Genomic DNA, 26,634 nt, shown 5'->3' on the forward strand with positions numbered 1-26,634 from the left:
CGAAACGCATAGTAGATATAGTAGAGGAATACGCCCTACTACTATAAAGCTAAATAGGGGCAAGAAAGAACCGCTTAATACTATTAGCACTTACGCTACTTACTGCCACTATTAAATCTGCATAGGCGATGCGAAAGGACTTTATAGTATTAATGCTTAGCCTAGACATTAGTGGTACCTACAATAATATACCCTACGAGCGTCTCCTATATATCCTTAGGGTAAAGGGCTTTTTAAAATAGATTATATAATTTATCTAAGGGTTTATAGGCCAGAAAGAAACATTACTAGTCTTTAGCGGATACTAAAGCCCCCCTATCGCAGTTGCAACAGGAATACTATAAGGATTACCCCTCTTACCTATACTCTTCCTTTTCTTTATAAGCAACCTGCTTAACTCCTTTAAGAAAGGGGCAACCTAGGGGATAGGCTTCGTTAATAATATAAACCTAATTATATACGGGCTAATAGCCGCAAAGAATTGCAGAACACTAGAAAAAGCCTATAATACTTATATAGAATAGGCAAAACGTTATAGAGTTCAATTCTTACTAGAGAAATACCAGCTAATCCATTTTATAAGAAAACGCAACTAATTTATAAATCTCTAGTATATAATTCGCATCTAAGGCTTTAAGGGTTAACTAGTTTAGGGCCTAAGGGTATTAGGAGTATAGGTAGACAGTAAGCTCTAATAGAGTGTATATACGGCGTAAGCGGCCTATAAAGGCTAAGCACAGTTTATTACTTTATCTAGGATTGTTAATTCTATATAGGGTCTATGCTTCTAGAGGTTACGCCTACTATATACAGCAGTTGTCCGGCTAACTATGATATATAGATCTAGTATTTAGGCCATTGGAGAAACTAAGAAGGGCCCCCCTAAATTACTCCTTAAACTACTTTAAAAGGTTTAGATAGCCTACCTTTGGAGTATTATAGGCAGGTATAAGCGAACGGCTATAGTACTACTTAAGAAGAAATCCAATATTCCCCCCCTATAGTTATATATTAAAGCCGCTATAATATAAAGGACGCAAAATAAACGTAACTCTAATATTATAAAGTATATTAAGACACGCCTAAGTAAACTATAAAGGGACCTTAGGGTGCCCTATAGGAGAATAAACCAATAACCCCAAAGTAGGGAAGAGATATTAGAGAAATAGGTAAAGAAAGTAGAAGAAGAATAGTGCCGCTTTAGGGCCTAGGCCTATATAAAGGAGAAAGGGAGACGCGTAAGAGGTTAGCAAAAATAATAGTAAAACAGAGAAAGGAGCTAAAGTAGAACACGTAAAAACGCTAGGAAACTATCTACCGCAATATAATACTAGTTGGACTAACGCTAGAGAGGTAAATAGGAGTTAAAGGTATAGAGGTTAACTTAGGTAAGACGAACCTAAGCTATAGTATGGTTAACGCTATAGGGGGTAAATACCTAAGGGCTCTAAGAAGGCCTAATAAAGGCAAAAAACATAATAGCAACACTCTTAAGAATAGGAATAATAGGACTAAAAGATTGGCTTTACTAGGTAGGTATCCTAGTAGGTAGCCTAAGATGCGAATATGGCTGGCTAAGACAGACACCAAAACACGTAATACTGCTATACCCCCTACGCACCAATTAAGAAGTAATACTCTTAGCAGCTAGCATAGAGAACTATAATACACTGCTCTTAATATAAAAAGGCCTTAAGGCGGTTACCCAGTGGCTTATTAGTTAAAATGTGCTAAATTAGTTCTAGGTTGCAAGGGAAATGGTAATAGAAGGTAAGGGGGCGAGTAGTAGGTGCCCCCTAGTAACTCTACAGTAGTAGAGTAATAGTTTGTAATACTAGCGCGTCCGTAGGCTTGTTACGGCAGTAGTGGTTCCTAAGGAGGTTAAATAGTAAGGTAGTAGAGCACTATAGGCGACTCGTAGGCGCTAAGTAGGCGAGTTCTAAAAGGCGGGGAGATAGATTACGGGGTTTTCTTATTTTTCTTAAATAGAGTTTTCTCCCTATATATAAATAAGGAGTAGTCCGCGTGGGCCCAATAGGGATCCGAATCGGACGTTAAGCAATAAATTATTATTATTACCTTTATCTATTATTAAAACTCTATAAATAAGAAATTCTTTTTTATATTATAGATAATTTAATTAGGGGGTCCTAAATAGATATTAATTTAGTATAACTAAAGGGTATCTTATACGTTTTTAGCTAATATATATTTTAAGAAACGCGCGGCTTGGAGAAAGGTTAAGAAGTTAATAACTTAAAGCACTAGTTTACCGCTAAGATATATAACGTTAATAATAATATAAAAGTTAAAGTTATAGTTATCCTTAAGGGTAAACTTAAATTGGCTAGGGGACTTCTGGTTTATTTAGTAGTAATAGTAATACTTTATAAGATGCTTAATTACCTTAACCTTAACTTTATAGCCTACTTGCTAAAGAACCCTAAGTAATTAATAAACGGATAGGTGGCCAAAATAGCGGTGTAGTTAGTGTAATTCTAATTTAGTTAAGTAGCTCTAAGTAATACTCTTTTTTAGTTAATAAAGGAGCAACTAGGGGTAACCCTATTTGCGTATAATAGGCACCTAATTATCTCCTTAAATAAGTATATTCTTAAGGTTATTAAGCCTAACACCTAACTTATTTATATCTTTAATGTAAAATAAAAACGGAGTATTTATAGGAATAATATGGAAAGTAATATATCTTAAGGGGGTTTGGACCCTAATTATACTAAGAGAGATTATAGTACCTTTACTAAAGTAAATCATATATTAGCCTGCCGTTAATTAGTTAATCTAAATAAAGCTATTAAGCTACTAAAGAGCTTAAACTTAAAGTTCTCCTACTATAGATACTCCTATAGCTCCTATATCTAATATAATACTATAAAAGACACACGCCAAGTATTTATTATTAAAGGAAAACGTAGAACTCTCCTTTAGCTTATTAAAGATATCTAATTTTATAATAGAATGGAGCGTAGATTAATTATTAAGAACGGTGATAGTTTATATACTATCTACCTTACTATACTTAGTAAAGTATTAGTTAGGAAAGTAGTCCTTAATTTCTATATCTATAAGGAGCTATTTAGTCTTATTAACCTTACCCTTAAGATTTTTTGCGCCTTTATATTAAACTAGGAAGCTTTAAAAGTAGGCTATAATAACTTTATAATTTCTAACGTTTTTTATACTCTAACAGAACTTATTATATACCTCCTTTTGCTTATTAAGGGAGTATCTAGTTAATTAGCAATTTGGCTTCTTATAAATATAGCACTTCTTTTAGTAATTACTTTAAAATAAACCTCTATAAGGACTTCTATAATTGCCTTATAGTTAACGTTAATTATACCCTTTACCGTATTCCCTACTACGGCTACTATATATTTAGTTAGTCTAGTTATAATTATATTAATTAGGAATACTTAGTTAGGTAAGGTTTTTAGTATAGAACTATTAAGGTTCTTATATTTATATTATAGTACCTATAGCGGAACGTAGTTTAGTATATACTCCTTTAAATATATCTATAGGTTTATATAGCGCTAAATTGCACTTAGGAACGCTATAGTAGGCTAAAATAACTTAGTCCCTTAAACTATTCTTATTTTAGTAAGTTTTAGTAAGGCTATATTAGATTTTCTAGAGTTTATTAAAGAGTAGTTAAAGGCACTCTAAATAAGTCTTTATTAGGTTAAAAGTAATAACTCTTTAGAATATAGTCTCCCGCCATTTAGATATATAAAGTTAGTAATTCTTATTAGTCTTAAAGTGGGCTCTAGTAAGCTAAAGTATTATATTAAAGTTATAGTTTAAGTTTTTACCCGTAATATAGTTGTAATAAAATATTATTACCTATCTCTTTAATATAACAGAGAAAGTGTAATAGTATTAATGGCGTTAAATTCTAACCTTATTATAATAGTTATAAAAGACCTATAGTTTTGCTTTAAGTATATTATACAGTTCTCCTTTAAACTTCTTCTCTTTATCTAAATATACCTTTATTAAATTTGTAACTTTTTATAGTAAAGGCTTACTGGTTAGCTAGAGTGGAGGAGGTAGAGGCGAAGTAACTCTAAGTAGGAAAGTACCTTTAGGTAGGAGAGTAGCTCTAAGTAGGGGGTTAGCATTTTAGGGGTTTTAATATAAATTAAAGTTGCCTTCTAAAGAATATAGGTTATTTTTAGGTTTCTATAGTTAATATATAATCTTAGCTTCCGTCTATATTAGTTCTTTTATATTAATAATAATCTAGGCAGCGATTAAAAACGGGCTAGAAGAGTACTGCCCGGTCTTAAAACCGGGCCCCTACACGCGACACGCATGGTCCGTATAATGCGCGGTTCTTATTACCAGCCAACGACAAGTAAGAAGGAAATACATAAGTAGCTATAACCCCGAAGACGAGAGATAATACAAAGACACGAGAAACCAGTTAAAGAATACCCTAAAGAAAGAAGTAAGGAATAACTGGAGACGGTTTATAAACGAGCACACTTCTAACCTAAGCCTCCCCTATAACAAGGGCCTTTGGGCTATAGCAAAATAGGTAAAGAAAAAGGCAGGGCGCCTAGCAGAAGACCTATACCTACCACCCCTATAAAGAGCAGGGGAATTATAGGCCACTAATAACAATAATAAGAAGGTAAAGATCCTTATAGAAAGGTTCTTCCCCTAACTAGCTCCAGTAGACCTTAGTAATATCATAGGTAAAACACCGGTGACTTACCTGAGGGTTAACAGCGACATAATAACTAAGGAAATGGCTAGAATTATTAGCCGCCTTTTAAATAATATAGTACTAGGACCAGATAGAATTCCAAATAAGGCCTTAAAAACCTATAGACTACTTATAGCACCCTAGCTTACAGATATAGCTAGGGTATACTTTACTATAGGCTACTACCCGCGACTTAGAAGAGCTATAACGACGGTTGTTTTATAGAAAGAAGGTAAAGCAGATTACTTAATCCTAGGAAGCTACCGCCCTATTNCCTTAGAAAACACCCTTAGNAAGATNTTANAAANGGTAATAGCGNANNNNATNGCAGANANNGNNNAGNAANANNNCNTACTACNANAAAGCTAAATAGGGGCAAGAAAGAACCGCTTAACACTATCAGCACTTACGCTACTCGCTGCCACCATTAAATCCGTATAGGCGATGCGAAGGGACTTTATAGTATTAATGCTTAGCCTAGATATTAGCGGCGCCTATAATAACGTACCCTACGAGCGTCTCCTATATATCCTTAGGGTAAAAGGCTTCCTAGAATGGATTATATAATTTGTTTAAGGGTTTATAGGTTAGAAAGAAATATTACTAGTCTTTAGCGGATACTAAAGCCCCCCTATTATAGTTGCAACAGGAATACTATAAGGATTACCCCTCTCGCCTATACTCTTCCTTTTCTTTATAAGTAACCTGCTTAACTCCTTTAAGGAAGGGGCGACTTAGGGGATAGGCTTTATTAATAATATAAACCTAATTATATACAGGCCAACAGCTGCAGAAAATTGTAGAACACTAGAGAAAGCTTATAATACCTATATAGAATAGGTAAGATAATATAGAGTCCAATTCTTATTAGAGAAATACCAGCTAATCCACTTTATAAGAAAATGTAACCAATTTATAGATCTCTAGCATATAATTTATATTTAAGGCTTTAGGGGTTAACCAGTTTAGGGTCTAAGGGTATTAGGAGTATAGGTAGACAGTAAGCTCTAGTAGAGTATATATACGGTATAAGCGGCCCGTAAGGGCCAAGTATAGTATATTATATTATCTAGGATCGTTAATTCTATATAGGGTCTATGCTTTTAGAGGTCACGCCTACTATATATAGTAGTTGTCCGGCTAACCATGACGTATAGGTCTAGTATTTAGGCCATTAAAGAATCTAAGAAAGGCCCCCCTAAATCGCTCCTTAAACTACTCTAAAAGGTCTAAATAGCCTACCTCTAGAGTATAATAGGCGGATATAAGCGAACGGCTATAGCACTACTTAAAAAGGAAGCTAATATTCCCCCCCTATAACTATATATTAAAGCCGCTGTAATATAAAGGGCGTAAAATAAACGTAACTTTAATGTTATAAAGTATATTAAGACACGCCTAAATAAACTATAGAGGGACCCTAGGGCGCCCTATAGGAGAATAAACTAATAACCCTAAAGTAGGGAAGATATATTAGAAAAATAGGTAAAGAAAGCAGAAGAAGAATAGTGCTGCTTTAGGGCCTAGGCCTATATAGAGGAGGAAGGGAGACGCGTAAGAGGCTAGTAAAGACAATAGTAAGAGAGAGAAAGGAGCAAAAGTAGAGTATAAAAGAATGCTAGGAAACCATCTACCGTAATATAATACTGGCTGGACTAACGCTGGAGAGGCGTATAGGAGTTAAAGGTATAGAGGCTAACTAAGGTAAGAGGAACCTAAGCCGTAGCATAGTTAACGCTATAGGGGGTAAATACTTAAGGGCTCTAAGAAGGCCTAATAAAGGTAGAAAATATAATAGTAACACTCTTAAGAATAGGAATAATAGGACTAAAAGACTAGCTCTACTAGGTGGGTATTTTAGTAGGTAGCCTAAGATGCAAATGTAGCTGGCTAAGATAGATACTAAAACACGTAATACTGTTATGCCCCTTACGCACCAACTAAGAAGTAATACTCTTAGTAGCTGGCATAGAGAACTATAATATACTACTCTTAATATAAAAAGGCCTTAAGGCGGTTACCTAGTGGCTTATTAGCTAAAATATACTAAACTAGTTCTAAGTTATAAAGGAAATGGCAATAAAGGGCGGGGGGGCAAGTAATAGGCACCCCCTAATAACTCTATAGTGGTAGAGTAAAGTTTACGATACTAGCGCGTCCGTAGGCTTATTACGGCAGCAGTGGTTCCTAAAAAGGTTAAAAAGTAAGGTAGTAGAGCACTATAGGTGACTCGCAGGCGCCTCGCAGGCGCCTTGTAGGCGAGTCCCAAAAGGCAGGGAGATAGATCACGGGGTTTTCTCAAATAGAGTTTTCTCCCCATATGTATATAAGGAGTAGTCCGCGTGGGCCCAATAGGGATCCGAATCGGACGTTAAGCAATGAATAATAATATTAATAATAACGGCCTAAATATTGCTAGTAATTGGGTTACCGTTCTTAGTAATATATACCCTATTTTTATAGAGGAAGTCTTAAAAATTCTAAACGATATTAATATTGCTAAGTACCTAGGTATCGGCAGTCTATCCTATAAAATCCTCCCTAAAGTACTCCCATAGTTATAAATTAGTATAGTATCTATTTTAGTAGAATATAATATAGTATAGGAGAAAGCTATTAACTTGTTTTGCGGTATAAGTTTTTATATTAAAGGCGAACCCGTCTCAACCTCTATCAACAAGCTCTATATACCCAGCCACCCCCAGCAACAAGGAGCTCTTCTAGCTACTTAAAGTAGGCGTAGCCATATTTTCGGAGGGAGGGAAGTGTTATTAGTATAGGGATTATTATTTAGTACGCGTTCGTAATATATATTTGTTATTTAGTACGCGTTTATAACGTATATTTATAATTATAAGGCTTAAGACTAGTTCTAGCCTTAAATTGTAAAGACTTATAAAGTATATTATTCTGCGTAATAGACGCAAGAATCTATAATCTTAGAAAGGCTTAGGACTAGTTCTAGCCTTTAGATCTTTAGATTTATAGAAGAGTTCTATTTAAGGTTTAGGACCAGTTTTAACCTTAAAAGATAGCTTCCTCTAGTATAAGTAGCACTAGTATAGTAGCTTGTCTCTTTTTGGTGGAATACCTAGCTATTTTATAGTATAACAGTAAAGTTAATTACTAATTAGTGTTGGTTATATAAGGTAATATCACGTAGCTACGGTTCGTAGATAGTATAATAATTATTCTATATATCTTCTATAAGGGAGGGCGAGGAGCTTAAGGCTCCTCGCCACGCTAGTGCCGCGGCGATACGTGACGGTAACTTGCCATATGTGACGGCAATATGCCTTATATGGTGACCACTTGCCTTTATTCCCAACACTTATATTATAATAGTAATAGTAAGTAAAGAGGATTAATATTTATTACGCTAGTCGAGTGGTATATATATATAGATAGCAACTATAAAAGAAGAGTTACTAGTATTGGGAATATAGGCAAGTTGCCTTTACGCGAGGCAAGTTGCCGTTATATAAGGTAAGTTGCTGTTACGTGTTGCCGCGGTATAAGCGTGGTAAGGAGCCTTAAGCTCCTTGCCCTTCCTTAAGAAAGAAGATATAGAATAATAATTATTATACTACTGTCAAGGTACGATGTACGAGGTGACTGTATATCATTGACAAACGATGTCGTGTGAGGATCTATGTAGGAGGTGAGGTGGTATATATACACGTCGCTCAGGGGTCAGGTCCGTGCTCATGCATACGCGTAGCCATAACAACGCGTCAGGTCAGTGCCGTGACAGAAGATATAGAATAATAATTATTATACTATCTACGAACCGTAGCTACGTAATATTACCTTATAAGACCAATATTATAAGATAGGGGTTTAATTAGAGCTAGCGCCGGATTTTATATTACTCTAGGCTACGGTTATAATATTTAACTTATTAAAATATTCTTATTTACTACTTTATAGCTTATATAAAGCAACGCCATATAATAGAATTTCTATTTTTCCTCTATTATATAAGTAATAAACTATAAGTTTTGTATTTAAAAGTTTTATAATATCTATATGCTAAAGCGTGGTAATAGAATTAAGAACGATTGCCTTATACTATATTACTAGTTTCTCCTTAAGAAGCTCTTATCCGTACTATAACCTTTTTATAAAGTAACTATATACGGCTAAGGCTATAAGCACACGCTCTACCGCTAGTTTACTATAATAGATTAGCTTCTTAATTGCATATAGAACGCCTAAATTAATTTTAAAGAATACCGTAAATAGTACGGTAATTATAAGGAATATACCTACCTTAAAGCAGCCACCTGTATATCTTAGGGGAAGTGTAAAAAGTACTATAATATAGTAGATAACAGCGCTGCTTATTATATAGCTTAGGTGCTTTTACTAAATAAGAAGTAGTAGTGGTTTTATTAGTAATTTAATTAAGATAAGAATAAAAAGTATTAGCTTACTAGCAATCCTAAGAATTTAATTAATTACGGCGTATAAGGCCTTATAGAGGAGCTCTAGCTAAAGGAGTATAAGGATAAGTATAATACTCCTATAACTGCTACACTACCTACCCCAATTAGCCTTGTATAAGGTAAGACTTTTAATAGCCTAAAAAATTATAAGTAGACTAAATTTGTGCCTTATAGTAAATCGGACGCCTATTAAGCTTATATTAAAAGCAACCTAAAGGAAGTTACTAATTCTCTAGCCTATTGGAATAGCCTCTACCTCTTATAATCAGATCTTGCTAGATTCGCCCTTAATATATTAGCTATACTATTAATAAGCGCCGAATGCGAACGCGTATTTAGTTTCATAAAGCATCTAATTACTAACTCTCGTAATTGCCTTAAAGCCGACATTATTGAAGCGAATAAGTGCCTTAAGTTGTGGTTTGGGCGTCTGGAGCCCGGAGCCTTTAATAAAGGTAACGATTCTAATATTAATGAGTAGGAGGGAGAGGAGGGAGAGGAGGGAGAGGAGGTAGTTAAGGAAGCATATAAGGGAGTAGATAAGAGCTTAGATAAAGATAATAATTAAGGCGACGCTAAGGTAAAATATACACTAATTAAGAATTAATTAAGGCTTAATACCATACCAAGGCTCGCGATAGTACGTACAATAATTAATACTACTGGTATTTTTTACTGACTTTGCGGAGGCTCTATAGGCTCTCTATTTTCTTAATAACGTCATAGCTTCCTTTTAGCTTTCTTACCTTTCTGTACACTAGATCACCCCTAAATCTATATCTTATATTTGGTTCTAATTGGTTAAACCGGTTATATAACCGGTTTAAAGCTTTAATTTGAAATCTGGATTGGTTTTTGCCTTATTTTTGTATCCAATCCAAACCAGTTGCATCGCTGAGGTAGACCGAGCGCCTTATACTAGGATTAGGGATTACTCGAATCTAGTGGCTTTAATAAAAAAAATATAAACTAAGAAAATAACTAGAATAGCGAGAAGGTATAAGGGACGTAGGAGACTCGGTAGGGAGTCTATGAAGTTATCCGTCTTAATCCGGACTGGATCCGACTAATAGAGCTCTTTGTACCTCTGGATACGCGTAAAAGAGGCGTAGAAGGACGCGTTCGCGTTGTTTTTGGTTATGCATAGTTCGTGCATTCGCTGTTTCCCCCTAAGTTACCCCTAAACCATACCTAAAAAGGCTTAAAACTAGGCTATGCAGCCCTATCCGCCGTCTGTAGACGTTTGTAATCGGGCCTTATCAATCTGGCCAATCTGGCCGTCTAAACCTTAACGATCTAGACGTCGGGCAACTAACCACGCTGCTATAGCTTTTTAGGTTTAATACGATACCGTACTTTAATTTTAAATGGCTAACAATATAATCCGTGCCGTTAATTATAAGTAATATAGCTGGTTTTTAAGCTAGATAGTAGATCTTATATAGCTACAGTTTTCTTTACTTTCTGTATTGCGTCAGTGGGGTCGGTGTAGAAATCGACCATTATCGATTTGACGTGGTAGAGTGTGTCATTGGATTCAGGCATGGCCTAGAAGTTTAATCAGCGCAGACTTCTAAGCTTGAGAGGTACATCTACATTTGGTGATTCCCAGTCAATTTCCTAGCTTACTGTATCTTAAATCAAGAACGGAGCTAAGTCATATAATAGTAAGCTAAGGGAACTCTCATGTTCTTTAGATGCATGCAAAATGATGAACTTGTGATGCTTCCGTTGCGTAATATTTTGCGATATTAATATTGGTTCCGAAATAGATCATACCACCATGATATGATACAAACATTACAAGCTTCGCAAGCTAGGTGTTGGTATTTCTAGAATGAGAGATGCCATAGTAGACAGAATTAAGTAGTTTTGCTACCGGTTTCTAGAAATTAAGCTGACAGGATGATACCAAAGTTGTTTCTGCAAATTGGTCTACGCCTGAACGGTACAGTTCTTTGTGTAATTCCGGGAGTAAGTAAATTATTTTCTTCCTGTTGCTACATCTGCTAAAGGAGGCCCTCTTTAGTGTCCCCTATAATTCTTCGCGACATTGACCCTCTCTCCCGTATATCCTACCTTTTCCATCCAATCACCCACACTCTTGACTCTTTCCGGCAAAATCTGGTTGAGTAACTCATAATCGGTTTTGATCAGCCCTTTGTTCCCAGCAGAATGCTGATAAAGCCTCCACCAGTTGCTAAAGCTCTTTTCGATCGTTAACAGAGTCGGGTCATCAGGACCTTCGTATTCAGAGCCCAATCTGTAGCCGGGTGGGCCTACTGGATGCTTCAGATGCCATTCATCAAGCGGCAGTGAGTAGTAGCGCGCAGGCTTGCCTGTAAAGGAGGTGAAGGCTGAGGCTAGTTCATTACCGGTGACGTGCGCGGTAGAGACTTTCAGGTTCAAGCCTGCAGAATCGGAAGGGTTGTTCAGAATCCAGCACACGTAGAGCCCAATGTCGTCAAGGTGGATGAATGGCACAGCACCGTCGTCCAGCGGGAGCTCAAAGACCACGGTGCCATCTTCTGCCTTGACGGGTCGCAATAACTCGGACAGCATCTCGATGTAGGGGCCGGTAGTAATGACGGACCACTTCATGGGAGTTTGTGGTTGTGCAGACATCCATTCGGTTACTCTGGATTTCCCTTCATAATGAGCGACGCGGAAGTCCTCGTTGTATCCAGACAATTTTAGAGCGGGTTCTAACGCCGACCAGACGTAGTGCTGGACTCCGCTCTCGATGGCGATCTCGAATATGCGGGTACCCCAGTACATCTCAGCTCGTATACCAAGGGCGAAGCTGTTGATATTGACAAATGCCATGTCTACATCTTTGAATGCGGCTCGGAGATCTGATTCGTTTTGGCTGTCACCGATGGCTATGCTGACATTCGGTAATTCAAGGAGCTCCTTTGCGGTCGGGGATTCCGCATTCCTGGTTAAGACGCGAATGGAGTATTTACCGTCATTTGAGAGAGCTAGTACAATTATTAGCTTTCGTAGCTTCTCATAGATTATGTATAAAGGACTGACCTTTCACAATTGGGACGCCTTGAGCTCCTGCGCCGCCGATGACGAGAACGGTTATTAGAGNCATGTTGAATCTTTGATAATGGAAAAGAAATTATGGAAAATATAGTGTTGATCGCAGATTCCCATTTTTATACAAGAATCCCCGGTCAAGTTGTTGTTCGCAGTGGCTGGTCTCTTAGCCCAGCTCCGAAAGTATTTGGCAGCCACTGTTTACTGATCCCTCGGATACGTTTTCACGGCATCTCAAATTATTAGGCCGTCTACGCAAATATGGTCTTTCTTGGGCATTCTGACAGGACCTACTAAACAACAATATCATATTTCGGCAACTAAAAAGATGCCGTTCCCTACAGTTCATCTCTGTTAGCCCAAAGGATTGATGCCGTATCAGTAATTATGTAATGTTTCATCACCTAAACCCCGAGGTTGTTAATACCCATGAAGGGCTTCTTCCTTTAGATTAGAATAGGATGGTAATGCAATTGATGGAAATATAGGACGAATTACCTCTGAGAAGCGGTTGAAGTCGGGAGGCTTAATAAACGCCCCCACCTCAGCTTATCGATAACCCTGGCGGAATTAGCTCCAATATTGCGGGGTACCGGGGAGCACGCAAGCTTCGATGGAGCTTCAGAGTATGTCAGCATCACTAAATGCGGCTATCGGATTCCCTTCGTCCTTCGCGCCTTAATTCACATGGCCTAAGCACTTTATGCGGAGCTCATTCCTTTCACTAACTCATCACCGAGCCCATCAACCTCGAGTCACTGCATTCAATTCCATCTACAGGACCTTAAACATAACAGCAATAGTAGGCATGCCTCACGCAACCGCAAAAGTCGACGGGGTTACGATCGCCGACACAGACAACTACGAGGTTGTCGAAGGAAATATCTACGTGAGTCACCGTTCCGGAATTCCCAGCGTGCTTCCTAGCCTTTGTCCATTCGATATGACGTCGAATGTGCTAACGCCATCTCTCAAAGTTCCCGCCCTCGTAAGCCTCCCTCTCCATTTACCATTCTAGCCCAAGTCTAGAAGCTATGTGATACTAGCTGAAGCTGACGCAGCTCGATCACTGAATCCTACTTCAAACCGACCTCGACCACCAGCGCTTGTCCGTGGAAGGGCACTGCTTCATACTATACTATCTCGGTTGATGGAAAGGAGTTGAAGGACGCGGCGTGGTATTACCCAGCTCCGAAGGATAAGGCGAAGAACATTGAGGGCTACGTTGCTTTTTGTAAGTACCGCAATTCGTGCGCCGAGATGAATGCGAAAAGATGGAACACTGGTCTTCGAATGGAATCTGATAGGATCATAGACAAAAATAAGGTAGAAATCACGTCTGAATAAGTAAAATGGAAGCCGGGATTGATCAATGGTGTGCGGTGGGAGACCGGACAAGATGAGCGAGTAAAGGGTTCTGTACTGTCTTTCCGAATTGAAAATAAGGAAAGAACCTTGTTTATGATTCAATTCTCTCCTGATGAACAAAAGCACGTCTTTAACTCTCCCATAACTGATTCGAGGTGCTCTTGTTCTCGATGTGCACAGAATGCAGAACTCACCCTGAAACGCCGTAGACCGACCCTCATACAGCCTTCTAAGACCGTCAACCCATGNCATGTCACATCACATTTCCCATAGCGTTCTTTTCATAAACGTCTCATCAAGTATCCACAGCCATCATAGTATCATCTCCGCCTAGCGCAGCTTCTAGCTCCACCGCTACTCCTCTACCCCTACCCTCAAGCAGTTCTCTCCTAACTTCTGGGCCAATTGCCTTATGTCCCCTAAGCAATAATAAATCCAACAGCGCCTCTCGCTGATCCTCGGTGATGTCATTTCTGTACCTTTGGGCGAAGGCCAAGAGACATTGATGCCATATCACGGGCAGTTTTCCCGCTCCCGCTATCCCTCCTGCTCCAGATTCAGAGTCAACTCCCATCGCGTCGACGGCAGAGTTATTCCTAGGAATTGGCGCGTTGACTGCGCGGAAACGTAGGAAATGGAAAACGAGCGCATCAATGACTTTATACGGCAACGCATACTTCTTCTCCAGCAACACCCGGATGAAAATGTTGACCGGACCGGCAGCCTCGGGATCTGAGCTCATCTGCTCAGCGGCCATTTCGCAGAGTCTGTGCAGCGCTGCTGCGGAGTGTAGGACGGGAACCGAGACGCGCGCAACGACAGAGGCCACGATGTGGGCTTCCCGCTGCGTGCATGTTCCGGAGCCGAGCATGGGGAAAACGATGCCTTTGAAGAAAGCTGAAGGTTTGTAGAGCGCTTTCTTCAGCGCAGCGTAGAGGTGAACATTTAGTTTGTGGGTATCGCGTATGTCGTCTTGTACTGCGGGGAGTAGGATAGATGTGAGGAATTGCTGGGCTGTAGCCGGGGTGGAGGATATGAAGAGACGCGTTGCGGCATAGACGGCGTTCGGAGTCCAGGAATCAGGGCGAGTGAGAGCGAGTAGGGTTTCCCAGGCGGGTATAGTAGGGAGAATTTTAAAGGGTTTCGGGAGTTTGCCGGATTTGTGGCGAGAGAGGATGAGGCCGATTCTAGGAAGGATTAGTACGTATGGGGATTTTAACACGATCAATTTGTGAATGGATCGGGTAGAGGGAGTAGCCTAGGAAGATGTACTTTGAGTATACTTCCACCACTTTTGCGGGAATCTCAACGGCGTCATCGGGTGCGCCTGAGCCGTGTATCTGTGGCTGTGCCGTCTGCCCTGCCGCCTCGTGCGCCGCTATCTTTTGTAGTATGAGGTCGGCAAGATTTGTACCAGGCCCAGAGGTTTCCGCCTCTTCTCCGGGCCATACTATTGGGTTGTTGTTTGTCGGTACGAAGCGATTGAACGTATCAAGGTCGCTGGGATCGATTTCCTGTAAAGAACGTATAAGTCAGCTGTTCGGAATATGCAGATATAGATAGACTAACTACCTCCTCGACTATCTCCTCTTCATCCCCCCAAGCCTCATCATCATCGTACTCTCCCAACTCGTCCTCTTCAACCTCATCCTCTCCGAACCTCGAATCGAACGCGAAAGCGGGGTTCACTAGTGGTCTTTGTGCGTTTCGTCGAGCATTTGCCTCCTCCTGATCTTCATCCGCTAGTTCCTGTCCAATTTTTAAAATATTTCGAGACGCCTTCGAGTCGATGAAGTGCTCCTCGTCTCTATCTTCCTTGGACAGCTTCTTCCTCTTTGCCGATTTCTGCTTGAATGGGTGTGACGGTACGTATTCTTCGGTGAGAGGGTTATGTCGTCGCGCTTGGCGGGCGTCGGGAGATGTTGGTGTCTTCGGCATTATGGGTAATTTCGTATATTTCTCGATAAAGAGGGGCCGTTGGTGGTGCGAAAGAGGGACATCAAAAGTTGTGGGCGGAAGCTTTTCGCGAACGGCAGAATTCTGCTTCACCGCTCGTACCCAAAGCTTTAATCAACAATCCAGCCACCGTAGTGAGAAACAGCAGCAATTATGGCCGAATTACAACCCCACTCACGGAGTAACACCCCTAGCTTAGCTCCGCCCCTTCGTCGCCCCCTAGAAGAAGACCATGCGCCTGCGGTCTCCTCCCCACTCAATCCCAATCCTGACCCAGCAGTGCGATCACGTCCCGCTCGGGCCCCACCACGCGAGCAACGGGAAAAGAGAGATACTCTGAAAAAGCGCGAAGCTTCAGCAAATACTAGAGGCAATACTCCAAATCCCAAGGGCAAACAAGAACGGCCCTCGGCGCCGTCGCCTATGCGATTTAGCATTCCAGAACCAAAACTCCCCGATTATGAAGCACCCAAGGATGGCATCTTCGCCTCCCACGAGCCGAATCCAATCTTCACCCCAGACGGGGAAGTAGAGCTCAAGAAGCCTGTTGATCAGTTCGTCCCCGAATGTTCTTTATTACCACAGCCAAGCTAACGTCCCGACTCAGTGCCTGGAACAAAAAGGGCTACCGCTACACCCACTGCGTCGCTGACCCACACTTCCGTCACAAACAATTCTATCGCCAATCTGACTCTCGCCCCTTCGGTCCTCGCATGAGCCATGAAGACTGCGACAAATGGTTTCACTTCGACGACAGCGCTTCAATAATCACCAACGAGAAAGGCTGGCGCATGGGCCGCGGCAATGTCGTTGCACGCGAGGGTAGACTCTACTATGAAGTTAAGATCTTGCGGGGTATCCCCAAAGATGGACCTGCAATGCCTACGTTTACAGAAACTGGGCAGCGGAGCGCGCAACCACACGTTCGCATGGGCTGGGCAAGGAGAGAGGCGCCGCTAGATGCGCCGGTTGGATTTGATGGGTACAGCTATGCAATCACAGATTTAAGATTTGAGACGATGCATCGCTCGCGGGCATCTAAGATCTACAAGCCACTTCCCAAGGGCGCGAAGAGCAAGCATGCGAAAAGTCGGCCCCCCCACGGGAAGCCGTCCCCTGTGGAGTATATCACAGACATGGATGTCCGCGAAGGGGATGTCATAGGGCTAGAGATCCAGCTCCCGTCCATATCTCTGCATCGCAAAGTTGTCGAGGGGATATATAACCCGGCCGTAGACATCGGCGACGGCTTTGACTCGGCCCCTTCCTCAGGGTCAAAAGATCCGCTCAATATGGAAAAACCAATTGACATTATTCGGGACCGAATACCAGTTCCATACAAAGGAAATTTCTATTTTGAACAACTCGAGTATGTAGCGACCAAACCCATGGAATCGTACTCAGACCGAGGTCCTACCCCCAAAATCACCCCATCCCCAAATCACGAAGATGCTTCACTTCGCTCGCTTCCCCACTCCTCGATAAAGGTCTACAAGAACGGGAAAGAAATCGGTATAGCGTTTGAGAACCTTTTAGCCTTCCTTCCACCTGCCAGCGCGCCGTCTGCGCAGGCCGGAGCTAGGGTAGGCTTCGATGACAGTCAGGTGGGATACTTTCCTGCCGTTGCGGCATTTTGTGGCGGAGTTGCGCAAGTGAACTTCGGGCCTGACTTCTGGTGTCCGCCCGAGGATGCATCAAATCCTTCAAATGACGTCGAGATGGTTGGGAATGATGCCACGGCGACAGTGCCTGAGGGCAGGAAATTGCGGGCAATAGGGGAAAGATACAAAGAACAGATTGCTGAGGACGTAGTGTGGGATATCATTGATGAGGTGGATTTCTTTATGCAGGACGGAGGATGGGAGTATAAAGGGGAGATGGAAAACGGGATTGGGGCTGGTAAAGCGACCCCTACGGCAAGGGGCATGGGCGGAGGGCTGGATGACGGAGTAGGTGTGGAAGTTGGGAGGCGGTACTGAAGTCCAGCAAAGGTGATGGCATAGGGTACGGGTATGGGAAACTGGGGGTGGCTTCTGAATGCATACCACTAGGTTTTTGCAGCTGTTTGCTACCATGCCAACGGGTCATGTCAGTGCCGTCAAGACTTGGAGCCATACCAGCAGGCAGATTTCACTTTTCTTAATGTCGAAATAAACCTCGTTTGGCTTGCTCAATGCTTCGAAGTATTCTGCTTGTCTGCGATTGGTTGCTTCAGAAGACAGACTGAGGGACTTTACACGTAATTCCGGCTAAGCCATTAATATCTCACAAACATATCCACCTAAACCTTCTCAGAAAGAAAACGTTGCTGGCTCTACTTCTAACATGTCGTCAAATTGAACATCCTCTCTGGCCATCATTTATATAATATTTCACGAACCCAAGCTGCACCCCCCGTCTCTCTCGATACGTGCAGTCATCTCTACTTCACAATAATGACTCGCAATCGACGACTTAGCACAAGCTCTAGCTTCCGACAAGCATGGCGGAAATCACACTGGAAATAACAGACTCTGAGTCTGTTTCGCTAGTTCTCAACAAGGGCTATCCATTACCGCAGGAAAACATGGGCCAGTGTGAGTCTGTATTCGGAGGATACAATCATGACGGTCGACTTTGTTCTATTTGTATGGGATTAATACTGAACTTTTGGTGTCAGACGCTAAATAGGGCCTAGTTCAGGGGTACAGCTGGGGGTTCTCTTCAATTTGACCCTCACACGAGTTCTGACATTTAGAGAGCGGGAGTAAGGGTCCTATTACCCGGGGTAGGGGATTCAACTGGAGAAGCAGCGGAAGACAGCGTCGATATGCATTGTGTCGTTTTCATACTCGAAAAAATAGCTCTTTTTGAAAATCGTGCAACCTCTACGGACTTTTTGCAAGGGCTCTGGACTCCACACCACTTAACGCTTCTCCTCCGAGATCGAATCTCGGCCGATCAGTGTTAATGATGCTTACGGGGGATGCAATATTGGATTGCTGGTATCTGGCTTGGAGCTGCGTGTGAAGAAACGTGAACTAATTTACCTTGCCGTCAAGTAACCGGCACTTGCTTGCACGCCCTGCGAAGAACTATATTCGATGAGCCCCAAGCACTACCATAAACTAGCAGCATCACGGAAACACTATAAAGGCTTGTTGTAGTTGGAAGGCGAGGAGTTTGTGTATATTCTAGGGGAAAATAGCGAGGCTGCGGAAAATGAACTAGCTGAAGCCGATTCCGGGCAATGAGATGTCAGATCTAACTCCGCCCCTCACGCCCCCGACAAATCAATCGACGGCAAATCAACCATATGCAGCTTCGCGGCCCCCAACGGCTCCAACCGCGCCTCAAATACATCCCCGAGACACTTCCTCTCCGCCTTCGGCGGCGGCACATCCGGCACGCCCTTATAGATCCCCCATGCGATCTCGCACGCCCGCACACTCATGCTCGTCGGTGGGGCTCCCGGCGCCCAAATCGGGTTCGGCAGCGCGCCGGCTGACCGGTTCGCGGTGTTGAGCGTTAGCGTGGACGGGTCGATGGCGATGTTCCAGGCGGACGTGTTTGTGAGTTGCCAGTCGCGTGACTGCGGCGGCGCGTAAGAGGATGGGAATTCCTGATTCGTGTTGAAGGCTTTTGGGAGCGTGGAGGTGTTGGTAGAAGGGATGGAGAGGGCGTAGATTAGGGCGCCGTAGTGTACGGCGACGGTGTCGTTGGCGCGCAATTCCACGGCGATGTCGGTGTTTAGGGTGAGTGTGGCAGAGGTGGTGCCAGCGCTGAGGGAGAGCTTATGCAGGCCGGTGTGTAGGTCTGGTGAGAGTGGTGTGGTGGTGTTTCCGGTGGCGATGGTGGAAGATGCCAGGTTGGCCCATTGTGGTACATGGACGTAGAAGTCGAAAGAGGGGGTTGATGTGGTGGTGTAGGAGAAGATGTTGGCGAAGGGATAGTTCGTCGTACAGTCCACCATAACATTCCCGCTGCTTAGAGTCGATGATACGGACGCCGGGCTTAGCAAAACGTGTGCGAGGCCATTATCGCCGACTTTGACGTACGATGCGGAGAGGAACTTCGGATATCCCTGGGGATGATTAACAGTGCAGCATGGGTAGTCGGTTTCTAGACCATAGGTTTGGCCCCAGTTGTTTACATTCCAGAATGGCTTGTCGGAGAGATCCTCAGAGTACGGTTGGTTTGGTTCGGAGACTACGATGAGATGAGTGATGAGCTTGATGGTCAGATATGAGTCTTCTTACCATATTGCCTTGCCCACCAATCTGGAGTGAGCTGCACTGGTAGTGCATTAAAAGCAGTTCGTTCGCACTTGTCCGCGAAGTCGTTGTCTCCAACAGCTTGATATAAGTAACCCAAGCTGTACATAGTCTCCACCAAAGTGCAAGTTTCAGATCTGATATTCGTCAACTCATTTCTTTCCACTAAGCACTTAGGGGGCTTACCCGTAATATGGAGCGAGACCAGCAAGCCTTTCATCGGCTAGGATGGCTCCAGATGCAGCTCCGTGATATGTAAAAGTCCAATTGACGGCATTTCTTGTCGTTTCAAGAAGAGAGTCGTTATGTGTAAAGCGGCGGAATACCGCTAGTGCTTTAAGGCCTGCCAAAATCAACTATCAATAAAATACACCCCTCATGCAAGATAAAAATACTAAATATGACCGTTGCCCTTTAGTTGAAAAGGGACCGCGGGGCTAGACAAGAAGTATCCCACCTTGTCCAACATTAACTCCATGTTCGTAGGGAAATAGCGGTATAGTCTCGCTGACTGGAACGGTGTTCAAGTCCTGCGTGATATATATGCCTTCCTGATACCACTCATCCCAATTAAGAGAGCCGTCAATGAGATACTGCATATTATCCAGCAATACGGAAGCATTAGGAGGTGGATGTTTCTCGTAAAGCCACTGCAACGTGATAATCATATCCTGGACTCTAACTCTTCCCCTAAACTAAGATCAGGGCCCAGTTCGCGGAAAGGAAATGCGAAGTCATTTTGTACGTACCATTGAGTGTCATCTTGGCTCACTTTATCGCCATCATGGTATAGATATCCGGTATAGTTATCCGCCAGCATCGAATGCATAAGATCAGTAAATTTCCAAAGCGCAGAAATAACCCGCTCCTCATACGCTGGATCCACCTCCGCCAACTGCATCAAGCCCAAACACAGCGGATACCTGGCCCAGAAATTCCTCGCGGTGCCGTTCTCCGGCCCCAACCAGCCGTCAGTAGCCTGAGCTCCCAGAACGTAGTCGGCCGCACCCTGGACCTGGGTTTTCAGACAGTCGTCGTCTACGCCATAAGCTAGAGGCACCAAGCCGTTGAACCAGTACGGGAAGCCCTCGTTCAGCTCGCTATACTCTTGATCGCCGCCAAGCCAGCTGGAATTGGCAACGTAATGGTAGAAGCCGTGCTCGTGGCCTGCGAGGCCGGCGGCCATGAGCTGCATTTGGTCGAGGAGCCATCCGCGCGGTTTTATGGAACCGAGGGGGAGTGCGTCGAAGATGAAGGGGACCACTGCGATATCAACATTGGCTGTAAAAACAAATCGGGGATAAAATATTAACTGGGGTCTCACAGGCCTGCTTTGATTGTGCCACCACACAGGTAGCCAACCCTGCCGCGCATACGATACTCGTGACCTTCATTATGGAATCGTTGTAGCACTTCTGGGTAAACAGCGAGCGGAGCGGAGTAAATGTACTACAAAGCCACAAGACATTACCCAACCCTATTGAAAATAGGTAAATTCCTGGTCCCTTTCATGCACCGACACCGTTCATTTCTATTTAAGTCCATTCGCTGCGCCCTGCCTGACGATCATCATGGGCCGGGATGTGCAACTGGGATCACGATGGGTAGGAGAGCCTCAGACGGCGCACTATATAGTAGGATCGCATAGGTTTTAAAATCGTCCGGCGGACGGGACGGCGTAGCCTTATGAAATTCTCCGAGAATGCATCAACGGATGGGGCTGAAATGGCTTCGCCACGATCGACGGTGCCGAGTCCGAGCGCTAGACCGCCTAGCAATGTAAGAGATGGAGAGCAAAAAACATTTTGAGATGTTTCGGACAATTATTGTAGGTAAGCCCGATTCTTTTGGTCGTGGGAGCCCAATCCAGTCCCATAATACAGGATATTTTCCAGTAACGCCATGTTTTGGTATTTCCGTCTCTAAGACAAAAACGCCATGCCCAAGATATCGCATCAAGACGCTCACATGTCAAACGAGTCCATACTCCATATTTCAATATCCTTGACCATTTCCCGGGGAACTTGTTTCACAATCCGCATCGGTCGTGGTTCGCCATCAGGTTTGGCGCGCTTCTTCCCCATACTTACAACCGTTCCCAGTTCAAAGACCAGATCAGCCATACCTAGCCACTTCAGGTTCTTATACTCTGGTTTCCATAATTCCTGGCTTATAACAAATGCGTGCATTTCATCGTCCATGGACTCGATTTCCTCCCAAAGTTCCGAGCTGGGCCGAACCAAGATCCTAAGGGCGAAGAGGTGCGGAGCGAAAGGCATAATTTCGCGTATGGATGAAAGTTCAGAAACAGCAATCGCCACACCTAACTGCTCCAGTTTCGGGCAGCTCTGTAACAATCGCTGTACTACGTCGCGGCTAAGTATCCACTGATCCGAAAGCAGCAGGTGGCGCATAGTGCGATGATGCGATTGGATTGCTGCAAGGTAATCTGATGCGAGGCTAATGACCTCTTGTTGTAGGCAATTGGTAGGTGAGGAGGAGGAGGATGGTGATGGTGTTGCTGGTGTGGCCACTACACTGTTCGATTTAGACCGTGAATTCCGTTTCGCGTTGACTAGATAGATCCTTTCTAGCCCTTCGAAGCGTGCCAGCATGCTTACATTAGCACGATCGAGCGTATCGCTTCGCATCATCTTTAACTTTTTGGGGATATCGCTAGGTTGATTCATACGCCATGTCTCGTCCAGAAATACTGTCATCGGATCTCCAGAGCCCACACAGTTAATCAGTGTAACCTCTCTAAGTCCTTCGTGGCCGACGCAAGCATTGAAGTCTCCACTGTTGCGCGTGTATAGATTGAAGAAGGCTAGACGTTTGAGCTGAATGGTGTGTCTTGCGGTGAGACAACGACCGAAATACGTCATCATGCTCACCGATTCTTCTCCAATGTCGCGCATGCGAGGACTCCAATGCAACTTTAAATCTTCTAACTCCTTAGATGTAGCTAGTAGTAGGGATATATCATCTGGATAACAGAGCGGATCGATGTCGTATACTGTGAGGGACCTTAAATTCTGCAGAGTAGGGATAATAACAGTGGGTCGCGGGGTGCGTCTGCTAGGAAAGCGGAGTGTGAGGGATACCAAAGAGGGTCGTGAAGTCAGGCTTTGGTAGATAGTCTGCATGGGTTTGGTGTTTAGTTCCCAGCTTCCATGTATTAGTATACGGTATGAGGATGAGATCCGGGGTCCCTTCATCTCACCCGAAAGATTTGAGATTTTCCATTCTATCCAACGCGGCGCGGATTGCTATGTTCAACATCATGCTGTTATCCGGCACCCTTCCTTTTGAATACTCGTCAATATCTGACTCCCTCCACTCCCCCACTAGACCGAACCTTTGGACGTAGTTGGCAACATTTCTGGATACTAGGGCGTTGAGGCCCATGGAGAAGGGGCTCCCACTGCCATAACCTTCAGGCCTGCCATTGATATATCGTAGTTCCGCGTAGGCATGGAGGGTAACGTTCTCGTAGAGTTTCGGAAGGGTCATGTAATACAGGAGTCGCGAGGTCCGCGTGAGCCTGGCTAAATCTGCGACATCATCGACCTAGGAGAAACTCGGGTTAGCGATTGCTCGGAATGGGCGGAATTGCGGAGCAGAAGGGTGTTCATGCATGAAGATTAAGTACGCACATATGAGATAATAAGGGCTAGGAGATTTAGGGGAACATCCCTGCGTTGCGCGAGGCTTGGTTGAGTGCGAACGGGAGAGGTTGCTAGAATACTATGCGGTACGGTTACTGGTAGGCTTGGATGAGCCATGAAAGCCAGGAGGCGGCTGTTGAAACAGGCAGTCGTCGAGGGCCCAAGAATTCATGGGAGGAAGCGACAACAGTAGAGTAAGACTCTTATTATGTTTCGCAAAGATGCATAGTAGCCCTACAAAGTCCGGATGCTGGCTTAGCCGCTCCAAGGGTTCAGCCGCCCGTCGTCCCGTGCCATGATAGGCGCATGGTTAACTTAACATCACACGTCATCTATTCGGGAAGTGCTTGCGAGAAACTAAGTTTTTATACCTTTTTTTATAACTTTTTCACAGCGATAGTCGCAATACCTATTCTGGAGCCTTTCAGCATCTATCACCACATTACTGACAGCTGTAAGCCAGGACTAAAATTGCTATTCGAATTACCGAATTTGCCTCGGAAATAGGCCGACGACTGTCTGAAGTACGAAGCTTCAACAGTACTTCTATCTATACAATGTTCTATCATTACTCACCGACAATACTTCTAATACAATGGCTTCGTGTATGCCTGCCAATAGTCTTGAATTGATAAGAAATTTGTGTCGTAATTTCGCCGCCTTTAGTGCAGCTATCCAAACCCCATCGAAATGCCTTGTAAGGCTCCCAATACTACTGAGAATCAAAGTTTTGCCGGTGCAGCTAATTCATTCCCGCTCCATGAAAAACCAGGGCCTCTTTGACCCGTACTCTTCACCCGGAAACTGAAAGGGCACATCGATATAGCCCTTGAAGACGTCCATTGGCAGCGTTTCCCCTTCTTGGGTCCTGGAGAAATCAATGCGCCTAGGAGGAATGCCGATTAAGACTCCGCATTCCCAGTTCCGACAGTTAAGTTTCTCGGTTTTCTTGCTTTTGTCGGTGAGGAGCTTTCCCCATGCGCTTTCAGATACGTTCGCGCTTCCAACATATGCCCAAGCAACGTGGATCGACTGGTTTGTCTCCTTCGAGATGTGGTGACCTCGAGCAAATAATATCTATACCCGTGGTCAAATTAATACCACCAAGAGTTTTTCTAGAGACCATTACCTTGTTATGGCTAAGGAGCCCTACTCTGGTTGATTTGTAGTCGCGCATACAATCCTTTGGAAATTTGGCGTTATTGTAGTAGCCTGCTTGTAAGCAGTTTGTACCGGCACACTAGAAATCCGCGTATCAGTAAATCTAGTATTGAAATTGCCCAGCCAAGAGTTGCAGTATGTCGTAGGTATCCTTCGTTGTATGCAATGAAAGCTAAGAATTGCACAACACTCATTGAACTGTCAAATACGATACTTACTTGAGGACCACCAACACTTGCTAAGACAGTTTGGTGCAGCGGGAAATATATTCGAAATTTGTTGTGTAGTTTCTCTGGAACGCTGCGGGAAATTATCTTCTGAGGTTGCTCTCCCTTTGCAGCAAGGTATAGGTTTTTGAGGAACGTGTCATTTAGGGATCCAATAGAAGAAGCCGTAAAGTCAACCTCCAGTTCGACATCTGATTCGAGGTTGAGAGCCCGTACTGCTCTGCCCAAACCGGGGATTCCGGTTCTTTTTAAGTCGTCACCAAAATGAGATCCGCCACTGCATATTTTTAGGAAAGAGGACATCATATCTTGATCAGGAGGGCACCTACATTGTATGGATGAATGCTAAATGGCTTGTCTCCGAGAAATCAAACTTCAGAAGACCAGTCTGCACCTCTTGTCCCAGTCCTTTGGCCTCCACAAAGTGCATGAGCTCTTTCCCGAAGAATGTTAGGTCATCTCTCAACCTGTGTTCACCATTCGGGTGTCGTGGTAAGTCGATCAAAAATACCGACTACCTTGTCTTAGCTAGATTGAAAATAGGGTTCCGAGCGACTCACATTTTCCATAACTCCTGTTTCCCCCCAATCGTGTTTGTTAAGATTTGCGCTAGGAACAACGATTCGTAGATGTGTCTGCTGAAACAAAAGCATTCTAGGAGTTGTTAGTGGGTGGTTGTAGAGCATTGGGTTTTCGAATTTTCGGGATTGGACGTAGGCCGTAAATGAGTATTTTGCAAGATACAGAAAGCCAGCATGCTCTGTACAAGTGTCCACGGTACTTGCAGCTAGAAATAAACGGCCCAGGAGGGCCAGAAAAAAAGAAGCAATCGTTCCCTGGAAAAGGTAGAGGGATGAAATGCAATCAACTTACAATTTACTGTGCATGCAATTGATCTGGCCGGACATGTTAGGAAAGCACAGTCGAAGGTTGGTAATGTCTGCCGCATCCTGGCGGTATTGATCTTGCTATTCGAGATTTAGCTTTCATCCGTATTCCACACCCTTGGTTTATGACTTGCAGCCTCCTTGCCCTTTGCCTGCATGACGAAAATCATCTTGGTCGTCTGTGTATTGAGCTTGCTGAGAACCCAGTCTATGTCCCAGTCAAAAGCACTAAGCACCGCGACCTTCAATTTATCTTTCTGGAGAACCTCCTCTATCTTGATGTCATTTTCTCTAGGGTGCCCAAAAGCCCAGGTCTTTTTGACGGCTCCCTTAGGATATTCCAAAAAGGTGAATTTGTCCGGTTGGACCAGGGTAGTTCTTCCTTGAGCGTTTTCAAAGATATTTCGAGAGGCATCATTCAATGGTGATTTCAATGTACTATTCCGCAAAGGCGATGGTTCAGAATCAGCTTCAAGATCGATTACTTCTCGTACAACCATCTTCTTTGGCCTCTCCTGACCTCGTCGAAGGGGGGGCGGAGAAATGGATCGCTGTCTCTTTCGATTTGATCTTGCTAGACGCTCTTGTTCCATTCTCTTGCGATCGAGGCCAAAAATACCTATCTGAGTTTGGTGCTGCTGCTGTGTCAAGCGTTTAAGGGGCTGCATTGAAACCCGCTGCTCGACTTTAAGCGTCTTGAGGGTGCTAGCATCTGCATCTTCACTCCGTTTCTGAATAGACACCAAAGCTGTGGTAGCTGGGGCAGTTGGAGAATTTGGTTCACTGTTTGCTTGAAGGGATAAGGCAATGGCTCGCCTGATCTCTTCTTCCTCGTCCGAAGAGGCCATGCGGATGGCTGAAGCAGATATAAACGAAGCTGAGAATACGA

General features: G+C 43.5%; 7 protein-coding genes across 7 annotated transcripts; 2 read left to right on the plus strand and 5 right to left on the minus strand.

Moving 5' to 3' along the window:
• Positions 1-10,908: 10,908 nt before the first annotated feature.
• Positions 10,909-12,713, minus strand: K441DRAFT_707634 (NmrA family protein). The gene is made up of 2 exons (XM_067653735.1): positions 12,217-12,713; positions 10,909-12,161 (listed from the first exon to the last, which is right to left on the minus strand). The coding sequence occupies exons 1-2, from the start codon at positions 12,278-12,280 to the stop codon at positions 11,206-11,208; spliced, it is 1,020 nt and encodes a 339-aa protein (XP_067500085.1). The 5' UTR covers positions 12,281-12,713; the 3' UTR covers positions 10,909-11,205.
• A 320-nt stretch (positions 12,714-13,033) lies between these two features.
• On the plus strand, positions 13,034-13,877 carry K441DRAFT_731786 (DUF427-domain-containing protein; the record flags this gene model as incomplete). Its single annotated transcript, XM_067654237.1, has 3 exons — positions 13,034-13,114; positions 13,203-13,213; positions 13,287-13,877. 3 exons carry the CDS (start codon positions 13,034-13,036, stop codon positions 13,570-13,572), a joined length of 378 nt encoding a protein of 125 aa, XP_067500086.1. The 3' UTR covers positions 13,573-13,877.
• K441DRAFT_617519 (bystin) lies at positions 13,578-15,597 on the minus strand. The gene is made up of 3 exons (XM_067645801.1): positions 15,163-15,597; positions 14,866-15,107; positions 13,578-14,780 (listed from the first exon to the last, which is right to left on the minus strand). The coding sequence occupies exons 1-3, from the start codon at positions 15,529-15,531 to the stop codon at positions 13,889-13,891; spliced, it is 1,503 nt and encodes a 500-aa protein (XP_067500087.1). The 5' UTR covers positions 15,532-15,597; the 3' UTR covers positions 13,578-13,888.
• A 105-nt stretch (positions 15,598-15,702) lies between these two features.
• Positions 15,703-17,528, plus strand: K441DRAFT_578698 (Ash2-trithorax family protein; the record flags this gene model as incomplete). The annotated part of the gene is made up of 2 exons (XM_067644302.1): positions 15,703-16,103; positions 16,157-17,528. The coding sequence occupies 2 exons, from the start codon at positions 15,703-15,705 to the stop codon at positions 17,526-17,528; spliced, it is 1,773 nt and encodes a 590-aa protein (XP_067500088.1).
• A 987-nt stretch (positions 17,529-18,515) lies between these two features.
• K441DRAFT_237240 (uncharacterized protein) lies at positions 18,516-21,481 on the minus strand. The gene is made up of 6 exons (XM_067640686.1): positions 21,127-21,481; positions 20,552-21,065; positions 20,260-20,492; positions 19,989-20,145; positions 19,788-19,939; positions 18,516-19,737 (listed from the first exon to the last, which is right to left on the minus strand). The coding sequence occupies exons 1-6, from the start codon at positions 21,194-21,196 to the stop codon at positions 18,806-18,808; spliced, it is 2,058 nt and encodes a 685-aa protein (XP_067500089.1). The 5' UTR covers positions 21,197-21,481; the 3' UTR covers positions 18,516-18,805.
• A 285-nt stretch (positions 21,482-21,766) lies between these two features.
• Positions 21,767-23,587, minus strand: K441DRAFT_579011 (uncharacterized protein; the record flags this gene model as incomplete). Its single annotated transcript, XM_067644317.1, has 3 exons — positions 21,767-22,970; positions 23,026-23,372; positions 23,459-23,587. The coding sequence occupies 3 exons, from the start codon at positions 23,585-23,587 to the stop codon at positions 21,767-21,769; spliced, it is 1,680 nt and encodes a 559-aa protein (XP_067500090.1).
• A 333-nt stretch (positions 23,588-23,920) lies between these two features.
• K441DRAFT_665879 (phospholipase D/nuclease) lies at positions 23,921-26,633 on the minus strand. The gene is made up of 7 exons (XM_067649565.1): positions 25,880-26,633; positions 25,732-25,826; positions 25,419-25,512; positions 25,188-25,372; positions 24,850-25,135; positions 24,600-24,710; positions 23,921-24,547 (listed from the first exon to the last, which is right to left on the minus strand). The coding sequence occupies exons 1-7, from the start codon at positions 26,591-26,593 to the stop codon at positions 24,218-24,220; spliced, it is 1,815 nt and encodes a 604-aa protein (XP_067500091.1). The 5' UTR covers positions 26,594-26,633; the 3' UTR covers positions 23,921-24,217.
• Position 26,634: the final 1 nt, after the last annotated feature.

The sequence above is a fragment of the Cenococcum geophilum genome (genome assembly GCF_001692895.1).
Source record: "Cenococcum geophilum 1.58 unplaced genomic scaffold K441scaffold_46, whole genome shotgun sequence".
NCBI lineage: Eukaryota > Fungi > Ascomycota > Dothideomycetes > Gloniales > Gloniaceae > Cenococcum > Cenococcum geophilum.